At 35.7% G+C, this 24022-nt stretch overlaps 1 protein-coding gene across 4 annotated transcripts in view; it reads left to right on the forward strand.

Annotated features, from left to right (window-relative positions):
• The window catches only part of TFPI (tissue factor pathway inhibitor), an 81434-nt gene that overhangs the window by 46595 nt on the left and 10817 nt on the right, over positions 1-24022 (forward strand). For 3 of the 4 annotated variants that reach the window (XM_029224409.1, XM_029224411.1, XM_029224410.1), the window contains 3 exons: positions 4283-4327; positions 10519-10695; positions 11373-11468. In XM_029224409.1, the coding sequence (XP_029080242.1) occupies positions 4283-4327; positions 10519-10695; positions 11373-11468 (318 nt within the window). Of the gene's footprint in view, positions 1-4282; positions 4328-10518; positions 10696-11372; positions 11469-23551; positions 23677-24022 lie in introns of those variants that run through there. The other variant, XM_029224412.1, reaches the window with a different exon arrangement.

The following is a 24022-nucleotide window of genomic DNA, read 5'->3' on the forward strand; positions in this document are numbered from 1 at the left end:
GACTGATGTGGCTGGGTTTTGAGGGACAATATGTGAGAGAGAATGGACATATGTAGAGAAAAAGCTAAAAAATCTGGATAAGGGTCCCTTTGAGTTTGTTACTGAATAATAAAACTGCATGCACTTGGTGAAATTCCATGAGTCTGAGAAAGTAATTACAGGGATTTGTAAGTGGAACAATTCCCAGAGCTCTAGGAGAAATTTTATATTTAATTTAGTACTAGGACTAAATTAGACCTAGAGTAAAAGCTACTTTAACCGTGTCATAGTGAAGCTTAAACCAAGCCTTAAAAGTTCCAGATGATCCACAAGTAACTTAACTACTTGCCAGAAGGCACTTCTTTAATGGAAGATGGTAAAACATTCTTTAACGGAAGACAATAAAATCCAGCAGCCAACAGCATAATATTCAAAAATATCTATAATCCCCCCTGCCCAGAATACTAAACATTTGAAGAAGAAGCAAACTGTGATCCATAATTAGGAAAAAAGTGCTCAATTCAAACAGAGAAATGACAGAGGTGACAAAATTAGTAGACAAGGACTTTAAAATAGCTATTATAAATATGGTAAAGGATTTAAAGAAAACATGAACATAATAAGGAGAAAATGGAATATATAAAAGAGAACTAAATGGAAATTCTAAACCTGAAAAATTCAGTATATAAAATAAGAAATTTTCCAGATGTACTTAAAGCAGATTAGACATTACAGAAGAAAAGGTCAGTAAACTTAAAGACAGAGCAATAGTAACTGTTCAAGATGAAGGACAGTGAGGATTAAAAAAAAGGCTAAACAAGCAAACAAAAAAGAATATAGCCCAATAACCCATGACAGGAAATCAAGAAGTCTATCAAAATGTGTAATTGGAGTCCTGGCGGTTGGGGCAGGAGATATGTGAACAAAAAAATGGCAAAGAATTATCCACATTTGATGAAAACTGTAACTTGTAGAAACAAGAACACTGACAAAATCACAAAAAAAAAAGAATAAAGAAAAAGAAGTCTACACAAATGAATATAATAATCAAATTGCTGAAAATTGTGGATAAAAAGTAAATCATAAAAAAATGAGAAAAATGATACATGAGGGAATGAAGATCGAAAGAATCCCCAAGTTCCCATCAAGAAACAATTCACAAGAGAAGAAAATGGAACATCTTCTTTGAAGAGCTAAAGGAAAAAATAAACTGCCAATTAGTAATCTAGATCTATTAAAAATACTCTTATAATGGAGATAAACACTTTTTCAGATTAACAATGTCTGAGAAAATTTATTGCTAGCAGACTTGCACTGTGAGTAATAGTAAAAGATTTAAAACTAAAGCACACAGGAAAGGAGGGGGAACATATGAGATTACTGTTGTAAGGTTCTGATACTACAGATGAAAGTGGTATTAATTACTTGAAGCCAAATTGTCATGAATTAAAGATGCATATTAAAATTACATTAAATTTTAATGGTATAATCACTCCAGTTAAAAGGTATATCGTAGACAATATAAAAAAATCACGAACTAAGTACGTGTTGTCTGCAGGAAAGACGTTTTAAAAATACAGACACAGAGAGGTTAAAAGTGAAAAGATGAAAAAAGATATACCATGCAAGCACAGATCAGAAGAATGATTAGTAAAAGTAGACTATAGGACAAGGAATATTGGCAGGAGAAAGGGAAGACACATTATAGGAATGAGGGCCAATTAATCAAAAAACCATAAAAATCCTCAATGTCTATGTGTATGCCTCAATTACAGAACTGGAAAATTTTCAGAGAAAAAACTGACAGAAGTGAAAGGAGAAATATGATGTATATCTTATATATTAAGACTTGGAAGTTGAATTTTTGTTTTATTTTGGAGACCTTCGAGAACTATGGCTTGTAAATTACCATGCCTGAGAATAAAGTCAAGACAAATATTTCAGAGAATAGGAACTAAGGATGTGTTTAGTTTGATATGTATGCTCAGCTGTCCTTTTGCATGTAAAGCTGTTTTATCAGTTGTTTCCAAATATATATAATCTTGCATGATGTATTTACCTATGTAATAATAGAGACATGGTAACAAAGTTAATAAGGTAGAAAAAATTAAAATATAGTTTGTAAAATGGTTTCTAAACACATGGCTTTCAAAATGTTTGTCTTTTGGTTTAGTTGCTTTTTTCCCATAGCCTATACAAGAACAACATTGTATTTGATTATTATTTTTTGAAAAATAGGTGTATGTAGTATGGGAATTAAAGAATTAGATGAAAGAGATCAAATTCCCACTTAGCTTTTTAGCTAGTCAGCCTCTACAGCAACTTTTAAAGGTTCCAATAGGTATGCTGTTTATATTAATTACTATTTTATTAGTTGAGCTAACTGTGACTTGCGGCTTTTCATGGGGATTTACGTGGGAATTTTCTCCACAGGAATTAAAGAGCATGTAAATACTTTTTTCATTCTCTTTATTTTTAAGTTTATTTTGTGTTTTATTTGTTTGGAATAGTGAAGACTTACCCAGTAACAAGAATATTCTGTCCATAGAGTCTTTTCCCATCTACTTGGAAAATTTTCTAGGCTGACTTCAACAAATATGAAATACAAAAGTTAGCATTCAGATTTTACCCTTCCCTTTCCCAACAGAAAACAAAAAGATGAAGAAAGAATAGGGCAAAAGAAATTTTTTTTTACAATTGTTTAAATGTATCAGGTAATTATGAATTAATTTTGATATTAATTAATTTTAATATTCATGATGAAATATTAAAATGTGAATTCATATACATGGAGTTCAAGGAATTACTAAAATAAGAATTAGTAAAACATACTCTCATTATTCCTTAAGACATCATTAATAAATGTTATGTTCTGCATAAATCTAGGAAAATATGATAATTTGGATAATTTGCTGTAAACCTTATCTATCTTTTCAGACTGTAATTGGCATAAAAATAAATTAAATAGGGTATCCATGGTTGTTACCAGAAAGGAACAAGTTCTCTCTTTTAATATTGCATGAATATTGAAATCAAACATCTCTATGTTCCTGTTCCGTGGCTATTGTCAGTAGGTAAAACAGAGTAAAAATGATTACTCAGCTCTCTAGTCTTATATACTGTTTATATGTATATATTCTTTCCCTGCCTTCATAAATTAAAAATGTAACATAATAATTGTACATTAAAATATTTTAATGTAAGCTTATTATGACAATCCACCATCTAAAAACATTAATTGGGGGTTGGTTATTTACAATTTAAAAAAATCAAGTTTTCTTAACATTTAAAATACAATTAGAATTACACACACACACACACACACACATCTTTTTTAAGACTGTTGAATAAAACATAGTAAAGCTCAAAAGGGAGATGAACCACATCACCTTATCATTCGTAGACATTTTACTCTCCAAAGAATAACCTGATTGATCACTGGCTGAAAGGGGCATTTAAGCCAACTCATACTCATATTCTCTCTCTCTTGCCTCTCTCTCCCTCCCTTTATGTCTCTCTGGCCATACAACTAATAATAAGCTGCCTTGAACAAAGCTTTTCTCTGTAAAACAATTGATTATACAACAAATCAAATATCACTTAGTTTTCCTAATGTTTACGTGAACAAATCAAAATTTTACATAATATATCAATTTGAATTTCATTATCCTTTAAATTAGAATTTAGAATCCATACTTGAAATACAATGGGTCAAAGACAAGTAGCATTCTAGTTCTCAAGTGGAGTAATTCCAATAATTCTATGAGATTAAACTAAAAATTACATCACAAATACCATTTGCTTCATTTCTCCTCTGTAATTGGAAATAACAATGAAGCTTGTAATTGGATTAAGATAATGAAGCAGAAGAAGGAATCGGGGAAGGAGGTAATTCTGGTTCCTTTCACCCCTACTTCCATTCCTCTATAGAAATGATCTGTTTTTATAGGCAAAATAGGCTGTTTGAATTACTTTCACATTTCACATTATTTTAATAAATAACTATTTTAATCATAGATATTTTGAATAGCAAACTTAGTTCACCATGAATTATTATTTTTGTAAATGTGTTAGAAAGTTTTAAAATAGTTTTTGAGACATTATTATATTAAAATGTAGGTGACTTCATGGTTATACTGTAATAATTTAATCTGTAGAGCAAATAAGAAATTTATTTATTGACATTCTGTATAAGAATAATTTTAATAGTAATAAACATATCACCCTAGTTTGTTAAATTGAAAGTCATAATATTATATTATAAATTGTAGTAATTGATACATATATACTGTTTTACTTGCAGATTATCCAAAGAAAACTAGAAGGACAAAGACAACATTGCAAAAAGGTGAATATTCATTTGTATGCTCATTAGTAGCATTTACATAAGGCACTTAGCAATTCAATTCTTAGCTTTCTCTGCTATGAGATTCATCATAAATCCATGTGATCTTTGAAATGGTGTTTTGTTTCAGTGCATATAATGAAAACGTAGAAATAACATACATGATATTTGGTAAGGGAAGACTTCAAACACTGTGTTTACTCATTCTAATTCAGTGTGATATCTGGTATTAGATCAGTAACAGTCCAGAGCCATGCACATGCTATTTTAACATCCCCAAAATAGTGATTTAGATGTTGCTGTTCTTACTTTATTTCTCAGATCTCTAATCCTTTCATAATCTCAGCATTGTGTGGCTTTAGCAAGTTTCGTCCAGTATTACCCTGAATATATATATGCCTTTGAGTTGTCAACAGCCTGTATGCAAAAATAAGTGGAGATATTTAACAATAAATAATTGCTTTTGTCAACATTATTTAGCATTTGCATATTTTTGATTTTGTGATTTAAATTATTTATAGTTTTTAACTAAAAAGAATTACTTTTTGGTGAATATATTATATCAGTACAAGAAAAATGTTACAAGAGATGAAGAAAGACATGCTCCTTTTAATAAAGGTCTAGAAGCTGACTTTGCTCAATTACCATTCACAGCATTTACATTTAAATGAGAAAATATTGAACAAAAAGATCAAATTATTTAATTCAGGACATGAAAAAGCTACATAATTCAAAGTGAATTTTAGTTTTACTAACTTTGATTTAATTATGTGGGAAAGAGCTGAAAAATTCTATAACTCACTGATAAGCTTAAGACAAACTACTGTCCAGAATTTCAATCAAAAGTTATAAAATAAATTCAGCAAAGTTTGTACAAACAACATAAGTAAATGTATTTATTTATAAGTTTTAAAATAACTTTCTATAAATATTGAATTAATTTTTACAGAAGTGTTCAATACTTCAATTAAATGAAATTCTTCTTATCTGTAATATCAAAGAATATAGCATATTTATAAATAGGGTTTTTTTGTCTATCAAGTAAAAGATGATATCTTCAACATTTAAACATTAGTATATTTTTTTTCAAAAATGTATATTTAGGGGCTTCCCTGGTGGCGCAGTGGTTGAGCGTCCGCCTGCCGATGCAGGGGACACGGGTTCGTGCCCGGTCTGGGAAGATCTCACATGCCACGGAGCGGCTAGGCCCGTGAGCCATGGCCGCTGAGCCTGTGCGTCCAGAGCCTGTGCTCCGCAACGGGAGAGGCCACAACAGTGAGAGGCCCGCGTACCGCAAAAAAAAAAAAAAAAAAATGTAGATTTAGGAAAAAATTATATGCAGGGGAAATTTACTGGAAAATTATGCTACTTAATTTATATTTAATGATTCAGAATTGAAACATTCTTATTTGATATTATATATGAAAGTTAGAGAGTAAAGCTATGGATACTATTCACGTGTGTAAAAAATGTTCAGATGCTAAAACCAATCCATGATGAAGACCTTTAAGCATATTGATTTGAAGTCAACTTTGTGATATGCTTCCTAACATCACATCAGAACAGTTATAAAGACAATGGGGATTCTTTACAACCCTTTTGGGAGAAAGTTTTTTTTAAGACAATTGCCAAGTATGCAGCCTCAAACAAAAGTTAGTAGTGAAAATCATGTGGTTTGTGGAAGTTGGCATATATCTTAAAGCCTGCCTTCTGGGTTTTAACTGAGCATCAATTTAGAGCAAGGATTGTGTATGCAGATTCAATACAAACGTTAGAACTTTATTTATCTGAGGAATATTGGGAATGAATTTCTTAATTTGTGACCGTAGATATATTAAACTCTAGGCCTAAGCAGAATTATTTTACAAGTATGCAATTTCAACTCCTAAAATAAATGTATGTCCTAGAATGGGGCCTCATATAAATATGGCAACTTTCAGTTGTATAATTCCTTAATCATATTTTCAGAATAATTTGTTACTGTTTTCTCTTCTTTGTATGCAATATTTTTGACCTACTCCCTTTTGTTAAACATAGAATTCTTATATTATTTGTTAATATGATTTAAAATTTCATAAATACATACTAAGACCTAAACAAATCAAATTAGTGATCAAATGTATTTTTCTTTCTCTTGTAATACAGTATATTATAAAACTTTTTTAAACAGCTTTATTGAGATATAATTCACATGCTAAACAATTCAGCCATTTAAAGTACACAATTTAATAACTTTAGTATATTTAGTATTGTGCAGCCATCAGCATAATCAATTTTAGAACATTTTTATCACACCCCCCCAAAAAAAAAACCTCTGTAATCACTAACAGACACTGCCCCATTTCTTCCGGCTCCCCCAGCCCCAGGCAACCATTAATCCACTTTCTGCATCTATAGATTGGCCTATTCTGGATGTTTCATAAAAATGAAATCATATAATATATGGATATATAGATATATATGGATAATATATGGATTTCTGTGTCTGACTCATTTCACTCAGCATAATGTTGTCAAGGTTCATCCATGTCGTAGCAGATCTCAGTACTTCATTCCTTATTATGACAGGATAATATTCCATTATATGGATAGACCACATTTTGTTTATCCATTTATCAGATGATAGACATTTGGGTTGTTTCCACCTTTTGGCATTTGGGAATAATGTTGCTAGGTACATTAGGGTTCAAGTTTTTGTGTGCACATGTGATTTCATTTCTCTTGGCCTAGACACCTAGGCCTCGGTGTGGTTCTAATAGGCATTCCTTTTAGAATTCTGAGTGAAGTTGAACATCTTCATGAATTACCTGTTTAAATCCATTGCTTATTTTACTGTTGGGTTGTTTGAATGTTTCTTATTTGTGATATTGTGATTTATAATAAAGATATAGTTGGTCTTCCTCCTGTTGTCCCTGGCACAGAGCTCAAAAAACCCTTGGAATTTCCTGACTTGAGCCTTAAATGTATCTTTTGTTATGTTAATTTTGTGACTTCCGGGACAGCTCCTCAGTTGGGAGGACTGCTGGTTGCCAGGGGAGCCAACCCCTTGATTAGAGGGTTGAAACTTTCAATCCCATCCCCCCTCCACCACCTCCGGAGAGGGGAGAGGGGCTGGAGGTTGAGTTCAATCACCAATGACCAATGATTTAATTATTCATGCCTGTGTAATGAAGCCTCCATAAAAACACAAAAGGACGGAGGTCAGGGAACTTCCGGGTTGTTGAACTTGGGGAGATTCGGGAAGAGTGGATGCCTGGAGAGGGAAGCTCCGCCCCTTCCCACATACCTTGCCCTGTGCATCTCCTCCACCTTGCTGTTCCTGAATTATATCCTTTTGTAATAAACTGGTGATCTAGTAAGAAAACTTTTCTGGAGTTCCGTGAGCCAAATTAATCAAACCCAAAGAGGGGGGTGTGGAACCTCAGATTTACAGCCTTGTTGGTCAGAAGCCTGGGGGGTGGGGGGGGCAGGGTGCACCTGAACATTTTTAACATCTTTATTGGAGTATAATTGCTTTACAATGTTGTGTTAGTTTCTGCTGTATCACAAAGTGAATCAGCTATACGTATACATACATCCCCATATCTCCTCCCTCTTGCATTTTCCTCTCACCCTCCTTATCCCACCCCTCTAGGTGGTCACAAAGCACCGAGCTGATCTCCCTGTGCTATGCGGCTGCTTCCCACTAGCTATCTATTTTACATTTGGTAGTGTATATAGGTCCATGCCACTCTCTCACTTTGTCCCAGCTTACCCTTCCCCCTCCCTGTGTCCTCAAGTCCATTCTCTATGATTGTGTCTTTATTCTTGTCCTGCCCCTAGGTTCTTCAGAACCATTTTTAAAAATAGATTCCATATATATGTGTTAGCATACAGTATTTGTTTTTCTCTTTCTGACTTACTTCACTCTGTATGACAGACTATAGGTCCATCCACCTCACTACAAATAACTCAATCTCTTTCCTTTTTATGGCTGAGTAATATTCCATTGTATATATGTGCCACATCTTCTTTATCCATTCATCTGTTGATGGACACTTAGGTTGCTTCCATGTCCTGCCTATTGTAAATAGTGCTGCAGTGAACATTGCTGTACATGACTCTTTTTGAATTATGGTTTCTCAGGGTATATGTCCAGTAGTGGGATTGCTGGTCATATGGTAATTCTATTCTTAGTTTTTTAAGGAAGCTCCATACTGTTCTCCATAGTGGCTGTATCAATTTACATTCTCACCAACGGTGCAAGAGGGTTCCCTTCTCTCCACACCCTCTCCAGCATTTATTGTTTGTAGATTTTTTGATGATGGCCATTCTGACCAGTGTGAAGTGATACCTCATTGTAGCTTTGATTTGCATTTCTCTAATGATTAGTGATGTTGAGCTTCCTTTCCTGTGTTTGTTGGCAATCTGTATATCTTTTTTGGAGAAATGTCTATTTAGGTCTTCTGCCCATTTTTGGATTGGGTTGTTTGTTTTTTTGATATTGAGCTGCATGAGCTGCTTGTAAATTTTGGAGATTAATCCTTTGTCAGTTGCTTCATTTGCAAATATTTTCTCCCATTCTGAGGGTTGTCTTTTTGTCTCATTTATGGTTTCCTTTGCTGTGCAAAAGCTTTTAAGTTTCATTAGATCCCATTTGTTTATTTTTGTTTTTATTTCCACTTCTCTAGGAGGTGGGTCAAAAAGGATCTTGCTGTGATTTATGCCATAGAGTGTTCTGCCTATGTTTTCCTCTAAGAGTCTTATAGTGTCTGGCCTTACATTTAGGTCTTTAGTCCATTTTGAGTTTGTGTATGGTGTTAGGGAGTGTTCTAATTTCATTCTTTTACATGTAGCTGTCCAGTTTTCCCTGCACCACTTATTGAAGAGGCTGTCTTTTCTCCATTGTATATTCTTGCCTCCTTTATCAAAGATAAGGTGTATTATAAAAATTTAAAGAAGTAGGATTTTTCCTTGTCCCATATATCAAACTTAACCATGGGAATAATAGTTACATTCACCTTAAGAAACAAGAGGCAGTAAACAATGAACAAAATAACTTTCAAATTGGTACTTTGAGAAGTCATAGAAAATAGATATTTTACTCTATATTAAAACAGGATGTTTTAATTAGTAAAACAATTTTTTCATAGGGGATTGGTTTTTCTACTGTTGCAGAAATCATTAACATTATTAAATACATACTGTTTTTATAATAAAGCACTCATGAATATTGCTTCCCTGAGATAAATGCAAGATGCTTTAAGATGTGAGAAGATGCTACTGTTCATTTTTGCAGCTATGGTAATATATAGTTGCAGGGGGAAAGAAATGGGGATATTGGAACTTTGCCCTAAAAAATTCAAGCCCAATATATCTTGCAATCATCATAATTTTGAAAATAATTTATTGCTTTTCTTTCCAGACTATGCATGTAAACAAGGCTTGTAATGTAGATCACAGTGGTACAACTTTTGTGACAGCTATGTTTAGCCTGGTTTGGAGCACTATCAAAGAATGGGTATTAGACTTTTTCAAAAGCCTCTCCAATCCCTGAACATGTATTTCCTGTCTGCCTCTGCACTATTGGAGTCATTCCAATGCCTGGAAGAAAAATAAGAGACACAGTGGAGGAGGATGTCATACCTAATACAGATATTAATTTCAGCATAAGAATTCAGGAAATTCTAAGTATAGCCATGAAAGCTTCCATACCCCTCAAAGCTTCTCCCTTTTTAAAAAATTGAAACCATTCTAATGAAGCAACAAAGTATACTTAAATGAGACTGCACACCTGAAAAATAAGAAATATTTGTAGATCTTTCCTAAATGTTGATGCACATAAGCTTAATAAAAATAATTAAACCAAATTTTTGCCATAATATTTTGGACTTCCAAACCAAGGGTAAAAAGAGCCAATATCTTTTATTCTCTCAGTTCATGAAAGAGCTGATAGTTAATGCCCTACTAATTTACTGTGAGAAATTTAGAATTTGAAATTCCAATAGACACAATGTATGACAATAGTTGTAACTCCCTTATTCTAAATGTCACAGTAGGTATAGTTGTGGATAAAGTTATATTTTACCTTTTATCTTTATCTTTTCATATTTGCTCCTTAAATAATTTCAACTTAACCATTTATATTTTTAATTAACGTAATTAAATTATTAACAAAAAGGAATACTGCTTTCTGACATTTTTATAATTTCTAGAAAAGCCAGATTTCTGCTTTTTGGAAGAAGATGCTGGAATCTGTCGAGGTTATATTACTAGGTATTTTTATAACAATCAATCAAAGCAGTGTGAACGCTTCAAGTATGGTGGGTGCCTTGGCAATCTCAACAACTTTGAATCACTGGAAGAATGCAAGGACACCTGTGAGGACACATGTACGTTCATTTCTCATCTCCTTTTACTTCATTTTATAGGCATTCTTTTTAAAATAAGGCATCCTAGAGGATGTTCAGGCTTACCCAGATTTTGTTGCAGCCATGCAAATGAAGATCCACTGTAGTAACTCTTAATCTGATAGAAATTAGTCACCATGTTAGTTTATTTAAGAAACAGATAATTAAGAAATTTATAGTGGAAATTATTTCCATAGAAATTGTTTTTAGGTTACATTATTTAATCTTCCTTTCTGAGAATACTGTAGTACAATTTAGGCACAAGAGTAGGACTGCTGAAATCCCTTAGGCTTATAAAAATTTGAGAGCACGTGGTTCTTTAGAAACTACCACCTAAAATCAGTTTTATCTGAGCCTAAAATTAATTAAAGGAGTGACTTAAACATTAATTGTTACCTTTTTTGTTTTGACAAAGAACCACAAAGTTACTCGTGAAAATATTATAGTATAAGATACATATATAAAGATATAAAGATATATATATATCTTATATATATGAGATATAAAGATATATAAAGATTCACTAATTTAACATACCAATGTGAATAAAATTTCTAGACATCTACTTTTCTTAACACAACTTCTGTGCTTTGCTTTATGCGTACAATTATGAGCTTGTGAAAATGTCTTCTATTTTAATTGGCTGTATTTTTTTCCAGTGAATGATTTCCAGGTGGATGATTATAGAACCCAGCTTGATGCTGTGAATAATGACTCCTTGACTCCCCAGCCTACCAAGGTACCCAGCTTCTTCGGTAAGACTCTCTTTTAATTGCTGCCAGAAAAATATTATCATGGTAACAATAGAAATAGAATGTATATGAGAACTATGCTTTTTAGAAAATTATACTTCTTTTATTTAATAATAGGTGTGTTGAAATACTGAGATTCAAAATTGCTTAAGACCTTTTGTCCCAGAAAAGTGATAATTTTCCTAATCTATTTTAAAGTATGCTTTGTAGTAGGCTTTTGATTACATATCCCATGAAAACTTTTACATGATATTTAACTCTGCACCAAATTTATCTTATAAAATAATGCTAGGAATTATCAACTTCATCATTGTAATGGCAGCAGTGCGTCAAAAGCATCCTAAAGTGTTTTTTTTTTTTTTTGCTAATTAAAAATTTATTATTTTTTAAATTGAAGTATAATTGATGTACAATATTATAAAGTAAAATGTGTACAATACAGTAATTCACAATTTTTAAAGTTTATACTCCATTTATAGTAATTATAAAATATTGGCTATATTCCCCATGTTGTACAATATACTTTTTTCTTTTTTTTTTTTTTTAAACATCTTTATTGGGGTATAATTGCTTTACAATGGTGTGTTAGTTTCTGCTTTATAACAAAGTGAATCAGTTATACATATACATATGTTCCCATATGTCTTCCCTCTTGCGTCTCCCTCCCTCCCACTCTCCCTATCCCACCCCTCCAGGCTGTCACAAAGCACCGAGCTAATATCCCTGTGCCTTGCGGCTGCTTCCCCCTAGCTATCTACCTTACTACGTTTGTTAGTGTGTATATGTCCATGACTCTCTCTCGCCCTGTCAAAGCTCACCCTTCCCCCTCCCCATATCCTCAAGTCCGTTCTCCAGTAGGTCTGCGTCTTTATTCCTGTCTTACCCCTAGGTTCTTCATGACATTTTTTTTCCCCTTAAATTCCATATATATGTGTTAGCATACGGTATTTGTCTTTTTCTTTCTGACTTACTTCACTCTGTATGACAGACTCTAGGTCTATCCATCTCATTACAAATAGCTCCATTTCATTTCTTTTTAAGGTTGAGTAATATTCCATTGTATATATGTGCCACATCTTCTTTATCCATTCATCCGATGATGGGCGCTTAGGTTGTTTCCATCTCCGGGCTATTGTAAATAGAGCTGCAATGAACATTTTGGTACATGACTCTTTTTGAATTTTGGTTTTCTCAGGGTATATGCCCAGTAGTGGGATTGCTGGGTCATATGGTAATTCTATTTGTAGTTTTTTAAGGAACCTCCATACTGTTCTCCATAGTGGCTGAACCAATTCACATTCCCACCAGCAGTGCAAGAGTGTTCCCTTTTCTCCACACCCTCTCCAGCATTTATTGTTTCTAGATTTTTTGATGATGGCCATTCTGACTGGTGTGAGATGATATCTCATTGTAGTTTTGATTTGCATTTCTCTAATGATTAATGATGTTGAGCATTCTTTCATGTGTTTGTTGGCATTCTCTATATCTTCTTTGGAGAAATGTCTATTTAGGTCTTCTGCCCATTTTTGGATTGGGTTGTTTGTTTTTTTGTTATTGAGCTGCATGAGCTGCTTGTAAATTTTGGAGATTAATCCTTTGTCACTTGCTTCATTTGCAAATATTTTCTCCCATTCTGAGGGTTGTCTTTTGGTCTTGATTATGGTTTCCTTTGCTGTGCAAAAGCTTTGAAGTTTCATTAGGTCCCATTTGTTTATTTTTGTTTTTATTTCCATTACTCTAGGAGGTGGGTCAGAAAGGATCTTGCTGTGATTTATGTCATAGAGTGTTCTGCCTATGTTTTCCTCTAAGAGTTTGATAGTTTCTGGCCTTACATTTAGGTCTTTAATCCATTTTGAGCTTATTTTTGTGTATGGTGTTAGGGAGTGATCTAATCTCATACTTTTACATGTACCTGTCCAGTTTTCCCAGCACCATTTATTGAAGAGGCTGTCCTTTCTCCACTGTACATTCCTGCCACCTTTATCAAAGATAAGGTGTCCGTATGTGCGTGGGTTTATCTCTGGGCTTTCTATCCTGTTCCATTGATCTATCTTTCTGTTTTTGTGCCAGTACCATACTGTCTGGATTACTGTAGCTTTGTAGTATAGTCTGAAGTCAGGGAGCCTGATTCCTCCAGCTCCTTTTTTCGTTCTCAAGATTGCTTTGGCTATTTGGGGTCTTTTGTGTTTCCATACAAATTGCAAAATTTTTTGTTCTAGTTCTGTGAAAAATGCCAGTGGTAGTTTGATAGGGATTGCATTGAATCTGTAGATTGCTTTGGGTAGTAGAGTCATTTTCACAATGTTGATTCTTCCCATCCAAGAACATGGTATATCTCTCCATCTATTTGTATCATCTTTAATTTCTTTCATCAGTGTCTTATAATTTTCTGCATACAGGTCTTTCGTCTCCTTAGGTAGGTTTATTCCTAGATATTTTATTCTTTTTGTTGCAATGGTAAATGGGAGTGTTTTCTTGATTTCACTTTCAGATTTTTCATCATTAGTATATAGGAATGCCAGAGATTTCTGTGCATTAACTTTGTATCCTGCTACTTTACCAAATTCATTGATTAGCTCTAGTAGTTTTCTGGTAGCATCTTTAGGATTCTCTATGTATAGTATCATGTCATCTGCAAACAGTGACAGCTTTACTTCTTCTTTTCCGATTTGGATTCCTTTTATTTCCTTTTCTTCTCTGATTGCTGTGGCTAAAACTTCCAAAACTATGTTGAATAAGAGTGGTGAGAGTGGGCAACCTTGTCTTGTTCCTGATCTTAGTGGAAATGCTTTCAGTTTTTCACCATTGAGGATGATGTTTGCTGTGGGCTTGTCATATATGGCCTTTATTATGTTGAGGAAAGTTCCCTCTATGCCTACTTTCTGCAGGGTTTTTATCATAAATGGGTGTTGAATTTTGTCGAAAGCTTTCTCTGCATCTATTGAGATGATCATATGGTTTTTCTCCTTCAATTTGTTAATATGGTGTATCACATTGATAGATTTGCGTATATTGAAGAATCCTTGCATTCCTGGAATAAACCCCACTTGATCATGGTGTATGATCCTTTTAATGTGCTGTTGGATTCTGTTTGCTAGTATTTTGTTGAGGATTTTTGCATCTATGTTCATCAGTGATATTGGCCTGTAGTTTTCTTTCTTTGTGACATCCTTGTCTGGTTTTGGTATCAAGGTGATGGTGGCCTCGTAGAAGGAATTTGGGAGTGTTCCTCCCTCTGCTATATTTTGGAAGAGTTTGAGAAGGATAGGTGTTAGCTCTTCTCTAAACGTTTGATAGAATTCACCTGTGAAGCCATCTGGTCCTGGGCTTTTGTTTGTTGGAAGATTTTTAATCACAGTTTCAATTTCAGTGCTTGTGATTGGTCTGTTCATATTTTCTGTTTCTTCCTGATTCAGTCTTGGCAGGTTGTGCATTTCTAAGAATTTGTCCATTTCTTCCAGATTGTCCATTTTATTGGCATAGAGTTGCTTGTAGTAATCTCTCATGATTTTTTTTATTTCTGCAGTGTCAGTTGTTACTTCTCCTTTTTCATTTCTATTTCTATTGATTTGAGTCTTCTCCCTTTTTTTCTTGATGAGTCTGGCTAGTGGTTTATCTATTTTGTTTATCTTCTCAAAGAACCAGCTTTTAGTTTTATTGATCTTTGCTATCGTTTCCTTCATTTCTTTTTCATTTATTTCTGATCTGATTTTTATGATTTCTTTCCTTCTGCTAGCTTTGGGGTTTTTTTGTTCTTCTTTCTCTAATTGCTTGAGGTGCAAGGTTAGGTTGTTTATTCAAGATGTTTCCTGCTTCTTAAGGTGGGCTTGTATTGCTATAAACTTCCCCCTTAGAACTGCTTTTGCTGCATCCCATAGGTTTTGGGTCGTTGTGTCTCCATTGTCATTTGTTTCTAGGTATTTTTTTATTTCCTCTTTGATTTCTTCAGTGATCACTTCATTATTAAGTAGTGTATTGTTTAGCCTCCATGTGTTTGTATTTTTTACAGATCTTTTCCTGTAATTGATATCTAGTCTCATGGCGTTGTGGTGAGAAAAGATACTTGATACAATTTCAATTTTCTTAAATTTACCAAGGCTTGATTTGTGACCCAAGATATGATCCTGGAGAATGTTCCATGAGCACTTGAGAAAAATGTGTATTCTGTTGTTTTTGGATGGAGTGTCCTATAAATATCAATTAAGTCCATCTTGTTTAATGTATCATTTAAAGCTTGTGTTTCCTTATTTATTTTCATTTTGGATGATCTGTCCATGGGTGAAAGTGGGGTGTTAAAGTCCCCTACTATGAATGTGTTACTGTCGATCTCCCCTTTTATGGCTGTTAGTATTTGCCTTATGTATTGAGGTGCTCCTATGTTGGGTGCATAAATATTTACAATTGTTATATCTTCTTCTTGGATCGATCCCTTGATCATTATGTAGTGTCCTTCTTTGTCTCTTCTAATCGTCCTTATTTTAAAGTCTATTTTGTCTGATATGAGAATTGCTACTCCAGCTTTCTTTTGGTTTCCATTTGCATGGAATATCTTTTTCCATCCCCTTACTTTCAGTCTGTATGTGTCTCTAGGTCTGAAGTGGGTCTCTTGTAGACAGCATATATAAGGGTCTTGTTTTTGTATCCATTCAGCCAATCTGTGTCTTTTGGTGGGAGCATTTAGTCCATTTACATTTAAGGTAATTATCGATATGTATGTTCCTATTCCCATTTTCTATATTGTTTTGGGTTCGTTATTATAGGTCTTTTCCATCTCTTGTGTTCCTTGTCTAGAGAAGTTCCTTTAGCATTTGTTGTAAAGCTGGTTTGGTGGTGCTGAACTCTCTCAGCTTTTGCTTGTCTGTAAAGGTTTTAATTTCTCCATCAAATCTGAATGAGATCCTTGCTGGGTAGAGTAGTCTTGGTTGCAGGTTTTTCTCCTTCATCACTTTCAGTATGTCCTGCCACTCCCTTCTGGCTTGTAGGGTTTCTGCTGAGAGATCAGCTGTTAACCTTATGGGGATTCCCTTGTGTGTTATTTGTTGTTTTTCCCTTGCTGCTTTTAATATGCTTTCTTTGTATTTAATTTTTGACAGTTTGATTAATACGTGTCTTGGCGTATTTCTCCTTGTATTTATCCTGTATGGGACTCTCTGTGCTTCCTGGACTTGATTAATTATTTCCTTTCCCATATTAGGGAAGTTTTCAACTATAATCTCTTCAAATATTTTCTCAGTCCCTTTCTTTTTCTCTTCTTCTTCTGGAACCCCTATAATTCGAATGTTGGTGCGTTTAATGTTGTCCCAGAGGTCTCTGAGACTGTCCTCAGTTCTTTTCATTCTTTTTTCTTTATTCTGCTCTGCAGTAGTTATTTCCACTATTTTATCTTCCAGGTCACTTATCCGTTCTTCTGCCTCAGTTATTCTGTTATTGATCCCATCTAGAGTACTTTTAATTTCATTTATTGCGTTGTTCATCATTGCTTGTTTTATCTTTATTTCTTCTAGGTCCTTGTTAACTGTTTCTTGCATTTTGTCCATTCTACTTCCAAGATTTCGGATCATCCGTACTATCATTATTCTGAATTATTTTTCAGGTAGACTGCCTATTTCCTCTTCATTTGTTAGGTCTGGTGCATTTTTATCTTGCTCCTTCATCTGCTGTGTGTTTTTCTGTCTTCTCATTTTGCTTATATTACTGTGTTTGGGGTCTCCTTTTTGCAGGCTGCACGTTCGTAGTTCCCGTTGTTTTTGATGTCTGTCTCCAGTGGCTAAGGTTGTTTCAGTGGGTTGTGTAGGCTTCCTGGTGGAGGGGACTAGTGCCTGTGTTGTGGTGGATGAGGCTGGATCTTGTCTCTCTAGTGGGCAGGTTCACGTCTGGTGGTGTGTTTTGGGGTGTCTGTGGCCTTATTATGATTTTAGGCCGCCTCTCTGCTAATGGGTGGGGTTGTGTTCCTGTTTTGCTAGTTGTTTGGCATAGGTTGTCTAGCACTGTGGCTTGCTGGTCGTTGAGTGAAGCTGGGTGCTGGTGTTATGATGGAGGTCTCTGGGAGATTTCCGCCGTTTAATATTATGTGGAGCTGGGAGGTCTCTTGTTGACCAGTGTCCTGAAGTTGGCTCTCCTACCTCAGAGGCAGAGCCCTGACTCCTGGCTGGAGCACCAAGAGCCTTTCATCCACATGGCTCAGAATAAAAGGGAGAAAAAGTAGAGAGAATTAGTAGAAGTATGAGGAAAGAAAGAAGGAAAGGAGGAAAGGAAGGAAGGAAGGAAGAAGCAAAGAAGGAAAGAAAGGAGGGAGGGAGGGAGGGAGAGAGGAAGGAAGGAAGGAGGGAAAGAAGGAAAAAAGACAGAAAGAAGATACAGTAAAAATAAAATAAAGTATAATATAGTTATTGAATTAAAAAATATTTAGAAAAAAAAAAAAGGGACGGATAGAACCTTAGGACAAATGTTGGAAGCAAAGCTATACAGAGAAAATCTTACACAGAAGCATACACATACACCTTCACAAAAAGAGGTAAAGGGGGAAAAATCATAAATCTTGCTCTCAGAGACCACCTCCTCAATTTGGGGTGATTCGTTGTCTAAAGTAGGGAAGGAAGGAAGGAAGGAAAGAAAGAAAGAACGAAGGTAAAGTATAATAAAGTTATTACAATTAAAATTAATTATTGAGAAAAAAAAATTTTTTTTAAAAACCATGGACAGATAGAGCCCTAGGACAAATGTTGGAAGCAAGAGTATACAGGCAAGATCTCACACAGAAGCATACACGTACCCATTCACAAAAAGAGGAAAAGGGAAAAAAATCATAGATCTCGCTCCTAAATTCCACCTCTTCAATTTGGGATCATTCCTTGTCTATTCAGGTATTCCACAGATGCAGGGTATATCAAGTTGATTGTGGAGCTTTAATCCGCTGCTTCTGAGGCTGCTGGGAGAGATTTCCCTTTCTCTTCTTTGTTCTCACAGCTCACAGGAGCTCAGCTTTGGATTTGGCCCTGCCTCTGCGTGTAGGTCGCTGGAGGGCGTCTGTTTTTTGCTCAGACAGGACAGGGTTAAAGGAGCCGCTGATTCGGGGGCTCTGGCTCACTCAGGCCGGGGGTGGGGGGGGCGGGAAGGAGGGGCACTGCGTGCGGGGCGGGCCTGCGGCGTCAGAGGCGGCGTGACGTTGCACCAGCCTGAGGCCCGCCGTGCGTTCTCCCGGGGAAGTTGTCCCTGGTTCCCGGGAACCTGGCAGTGGCGGGCTGCACAGGCTCCGCGGAAGAGGGGTGTGGAGAGTGACCTGTGCTCGCACACAGGCCCCTTGGTGGCGGCAGCAGCAGCCTTAGCGTCTCCCGCCCGTCTCTGGGGTTCGCGCTTTTAGCCCCGGCTCGCGCCCGTCTCTGGAGTTCCTTTAAGCAGCGCTCTTAAACCCCTCTCCTCGCGCACCAGGAAACAAAGAAGGAAGAAAAAGTCTCTTGCCTCTTCGGCAGGTGCAGGCTTTTCCCCGAACTCCCTCCCGGCTAGTCGTGGTGCACTAACCCCTTCAGGCTATGTTCAAGCCGCCAACCCCAGTCCTCTCCCTGCGCTCTGTCCAAAACCGAAACCCGAGCCTCAGCTCGCAGCCCCGCCCGCCCCGGCGGGTGAGCAGACAAGCCTCTCGGGCTGGTGAGTGCCGGTCGGCACCGATCCTCTGTGCGGGAATCTCCCCGCTTTGCCCTCCGCACCCGTCGCTGTGCACTCCTCCGCGGTCCCGAAGCTCCCCCCTCCGCCTCCCGCAGTCTCCGCCCGCGGAGGGGCTTCCTAGTGTGTGGAAACTTTTCCTCCTTCACAGCTCCCTCCCACTGGTGCAGGTTCCGTCCTTATTCTTTTGTCTCTGTTTTTTCTTTTTTTCTTTTGCCCTACCCAGGTACGTGGGGAGTTTCTTGCCTTTTGGGAGGTCTGAGGTCTTCTGCCAGCCTTCAGTAGGTGTTCTGTAGGAGTTGTTCCACGTGTAGATGTATTTCTGGTGTATCCGTGGGGAGGAAGGCGATCTCTGCGTCTTACTCTTCCGCCATCTTCAAGGTCCCCCCCTAAAGTGTTCTTAAATTGAGCATAGCATTGGAGAAGTTCTCTGGTGTTAGTCACAGGACAGATTAGGAATTCGGTGACTAACCATCCGTAAGGCTATGTCACTCTGAGAGAATTTTCTTTTGGATGTATGCAGAACACTTTTCTGGACTCTGTCCTGTCAACATATTTGTCAAATTTAAACAAACATACAGGAAATATGCTCACAAAAATGCAGAGCTGGGAAAATAATGGAAATACTGGAAAACATAACCAGACACCACAAATATCTAGACAGAAACAACCTAAAAAGTTGAAAGTTAATGGGATGAATGTAATTCTTTCTAAATTTAAAAAGTCACAAGTGCTTATTCAGAAATTGGAGATTTTGCTTAGAAGCAGTCCGTATAAGTGTTAAACGTAAAGGTGGCATGTGTTGAGAGTTCTGCGGCTATTAAAATTTCAGCCTTAGGGTAAAAAGAGACATAGTGTCTGGGGCACAGGTTCTCTACCCCAGCCACGTGTCAGAATTGGACGGGGTTCAGAACCAGAATGTCTTTGAGCATCTTTCTTTACAAAAAACAAACAAGCAAGCAAAACTTCTGCCCAGATGGATTTAAAGGACTGCAAATGTTGTCTGTGATTTATCTAGAATGAGGAATATAGTCCTACATTGACCTGATGATGTCTGTGGACTTGCTTCAGCCCTGAATGCCATACCTTAGAAGTCACTGGACTGAGACTTAGGACTGGAAAGTGTAAGGAGATGTGAGATCTAAGAGAGAACATTATATATACTCTCAGTACTTGAAACACTGTCATGTGAAAGGAAAATTAAATTCTGTACATGCCTCACTCAATCTTCTCCATTTCAGTCTTCCCTGTCCATATCCCCCCGGTTCCTTATCTCCCTCAACCCAGCCTAAGAATCAGAATTAATGAATGAAATCTAAAGTACAAATTTCTTTCTGTAAAGTGTTTATTTTTAATGTGAGGTCTTCAAAAATGAATGAGTGCTTCAGTGACTAAATTCCCCAAGTTGCAGGCATTCAAATAGTGTTCCAATAGTACTTGCAGTGTCATAAAGGGCATGCAAAATTTCAGAGGGAGTTAGTATATTCAAAATGCCTTCAGTCTTTAGATTTTATAATTAGAGCAGTGAAGTATTACATCTGTCACTGCTTGCAATTATATAAATACATTTTATAATAATTTAAGAAAATACAGTTCTATGTTTATGTAAAAACTTGTTCAACGTTTTAGCAAATGTGTAAGGTTCTCCGTGGATATTAGGTTCTTTTGAAAAGATGTAAACCCTTTAAGGTTTTGATTCAGTGTACAGGAATAAGAATATGCCCTGCAATACAAATAGAATAGCATTCACTTAAAATTCTTTTCATTAAAGACAATCCTCAGGTATTTGAATATTCCAAAAATATAGCTAGATTGTGTTATTGTTATTAAGTGAAATATTTATAAATATAATTTTAATGTTTCTCTTTCTGATGATAATAGAAAAACATTTTAGAAATTTTGTTCAATGTTACTGGAAAATGGTTTGGTAATTTTTTTTAATTGCTATTTATTCTCAACCATAATATTGCAAATTAGCATGAGAATATATATTTTCCAGTGAACCCTCTTGACTCAAGATATTTGAATGCTTATTAAGCACAACTGAGGTTTAATTTTCTCCTTTCATTTCCATATTTCAATATTAATAGGCTACATAGGGGACCTCAAATATTGAAACTTGCTCTTCCTTAAAGAGGTTTTTGTTTTGTTTTTGCGGTACGCGGGCCTCTCACTGTTGTGGCCTCTCCCGTTGTGGAGCACAGGCTCTGGACACGCAGGCCCAGCAGCCATGGCTCATGGGCCCAGCCGCTCCGCGGCACGTGGGATCCTCCCGGACCGGAGCACGAACCCGTGTCCCCTGCATTGGCAAGCGGACTCTCAACCACTGTGCCACCAGGGAAGCCCTAAAGAGATTTTTTATAAATGTTTTGTAAGCATGGCCCTGTGCAAAAGTGAGAGCAAATTATTTGATTTTGATTTTTTGTCCTGAATTGTGAGGATCTCTGCATAGTTACAATAAATATGTGCTCAGTACATGTGGGAGAGAAATAATTCTAACACAATATCTCTAAATGTATGCAGTTCTGTGTAAGATCTTCAGAATGAAAGACTGTCACAACTGGTTCTTCTTGACTTTCCTGCTGGGATTGGCACTAAAATATAGTGGATAAGAGAAATGACTCTGAGCCTGAAGACTTGGTCTCAGATCCCATTTCTTTCACTTACTAGCTGTGCAACCTTAAGATAATTCTTAACCTCTCAGAACCTTATTTTTTCCCACTGCAAAATGAGGATGTTAATAATATAGTACTTACCTCATAGGTTTTATTGTGAGGTGAAATCAGTCAATATACATAACTTGCTTAGGACAGTACCTGATAACCTATTGAGTGCTACATAAGTATGATTTATCATTATTACCCATGTAATTCAGAGCAATACAAGCCTTAGTTCCCAGGTCTTAGTTTCTCATCTGTAAAACAACTCTTTGTAAATTCCCATTTGCAGGAAAAGGTGGTATTTCAACCACTTATAAAATCTCTAATTATTCAAATAAGTGCTTCAGTACATATACAGTAAAAAAATTACAATTAACCTTTAAAAGAGAATTCACAATAGAACTAAATACATATGTGGGAACTTAAACAGTTCAAATGTGTTTCCTAGAAACAAACTGAGAATATTGGCATGCAGAAGTATCATGGGGCTTTGAAACCAAAAGAATTTTATTTGTAAAAATTTTCTTTATAGTTTTCATTATTTCCAGCTTTCCAAATTTTCAGAATTCTGCCACCAGTTTTCCATTTATTTCAGCTTGAGCATTTGGTAATCTCTTTTGATCACTTCTGTTCTAGTCAGTCATTAAATTCTATTGCTTCTTCTGATGAAATGTCCATTCTCATCTTCTCCATTTTCAGTCTAACCTGTTTCCTTCAGACTATCAATCCTTCATGTTTAGATTACAACAATCATATGCCAACCAAACTGGGATGCTAATAGAAATGAAAGGAGAATGCTAAAAAAAATTTTATTTATTTAAAATATATATATATAGACAGAAAATTGGGTTTGTCATTTTGGTGGATAAATATTATAGTTTTATTTTAAAACATTTCAATTTTTAAAAAGCACAATATGTTGGAACATGATATACCAAAAAATAAGCATGAACTAATACAAGCTCTGGCAAACCAGATGTTGTAGACATTAGATAGGTAGATAAGGAGGATAAATAGATATCACAGAGTTCAGCTATAACTCAGATATACTACATATATTATTAATATAGTCATATACCAGGCATAAGTCAAGTAAAACATTTTATGTATATGTGTGTATATGTGTAGACATAAAAGACGGAGATGGAGAATCAGAGCTATATATAACATGTATAAGATATGACCTTTTTTGACATGACTGGCCTACTTAGTTACATTCATTATATTAGAGTCAAGCAAATTTACATATTTCTCTTGCTTTATAGAAAAGCTTTTTAACTTAATGGATACATTTTTTCCCCATGTTAATTTAGCCTCATCCACTTGGCTTAAATTTGTCTGTTATCTGTCTACCTATTCCAGATTTTGTCTCACTATCCTGTAAATAAAAAAGTTTTTTGTCCATTCAGAATAGATATTGTCATTAAACACAAATTATCCACTCTCTTCATTATTATTAAACACAAGTTATCCACTGCTTTCTCCCACCTAAAACTCACTGGCCTTCCTCATCGTATCTAAGCTGCTTTTTTACCACCATAAGGAAGACTTCTTCCTCTCTTTCCCCTGGCTTTTTATTTTGATTCATTTAATATTTATATTGCTTGATGTGTCAGCTCTGCCTCACTGACTAGATTACAAATTTTTTGAAGGAAGAGACCATGGATTATATATTTTGTAGACTTCCCTCCCCTAGTGTTTATCCCACTGTTAGGCACAGGATAGAAGACTAATATTTTTTTTATTTATTAATTTTGTAATCCACAGTTACAACAGAAAGAACAAATGACGGTTGGAAGAATGCTGATCACACTTACCAAGTCTTTCTGAACATCTGCATTCATGCATCCATATTCATTTTAAGATTACATAGCATTTTATGCATATGTTAATAATTGTTTTTTGGTATTTCTTTAATATTTATATGGTATATGTGATGCCTTTCATAGGATACTATTAATAAAGTTTTAATATTTATATGCATAGAGTTAATATATTCCTCTCAATATATCTCTTTGATAAACATCTAACTAGCAAAGAAAAACTAATGTTTTCAAGTGTTCATATTGGTACTGGGCCTTTTGAGTGGACTTGACTCATTCATGAAAAAAGTAGATTATCCTTCTGCTGCTCATAGCTTCCTTTGCTTCTGTATATCAACTGTTTTTTTTGTTTTTTTGTTTTCTACGCGGGCCTCTCCCGTTGCGGAGCACGGGCTCCGGACGCGCAGGCTCAGCG

The sequence above is a fragment of the Monodon monoceros genome, unplaced genomic scaffold (genome assembly GCF_005190385.1).
Source record: "Monodon monoceros isolate NGI ecotype Baffin Bay Population unplaced genomic scaffold, NGI_Narwhal_1 Super_Scaffold_16, whole genome shotgun sequence".
In the NCBI taxonomy this organism is placed as follows: Eukaryota; Metazoa; Chordata; class Mammalia; order Artiodactyla; family Monodontidae; genus Monodon; species Monodon monoceros.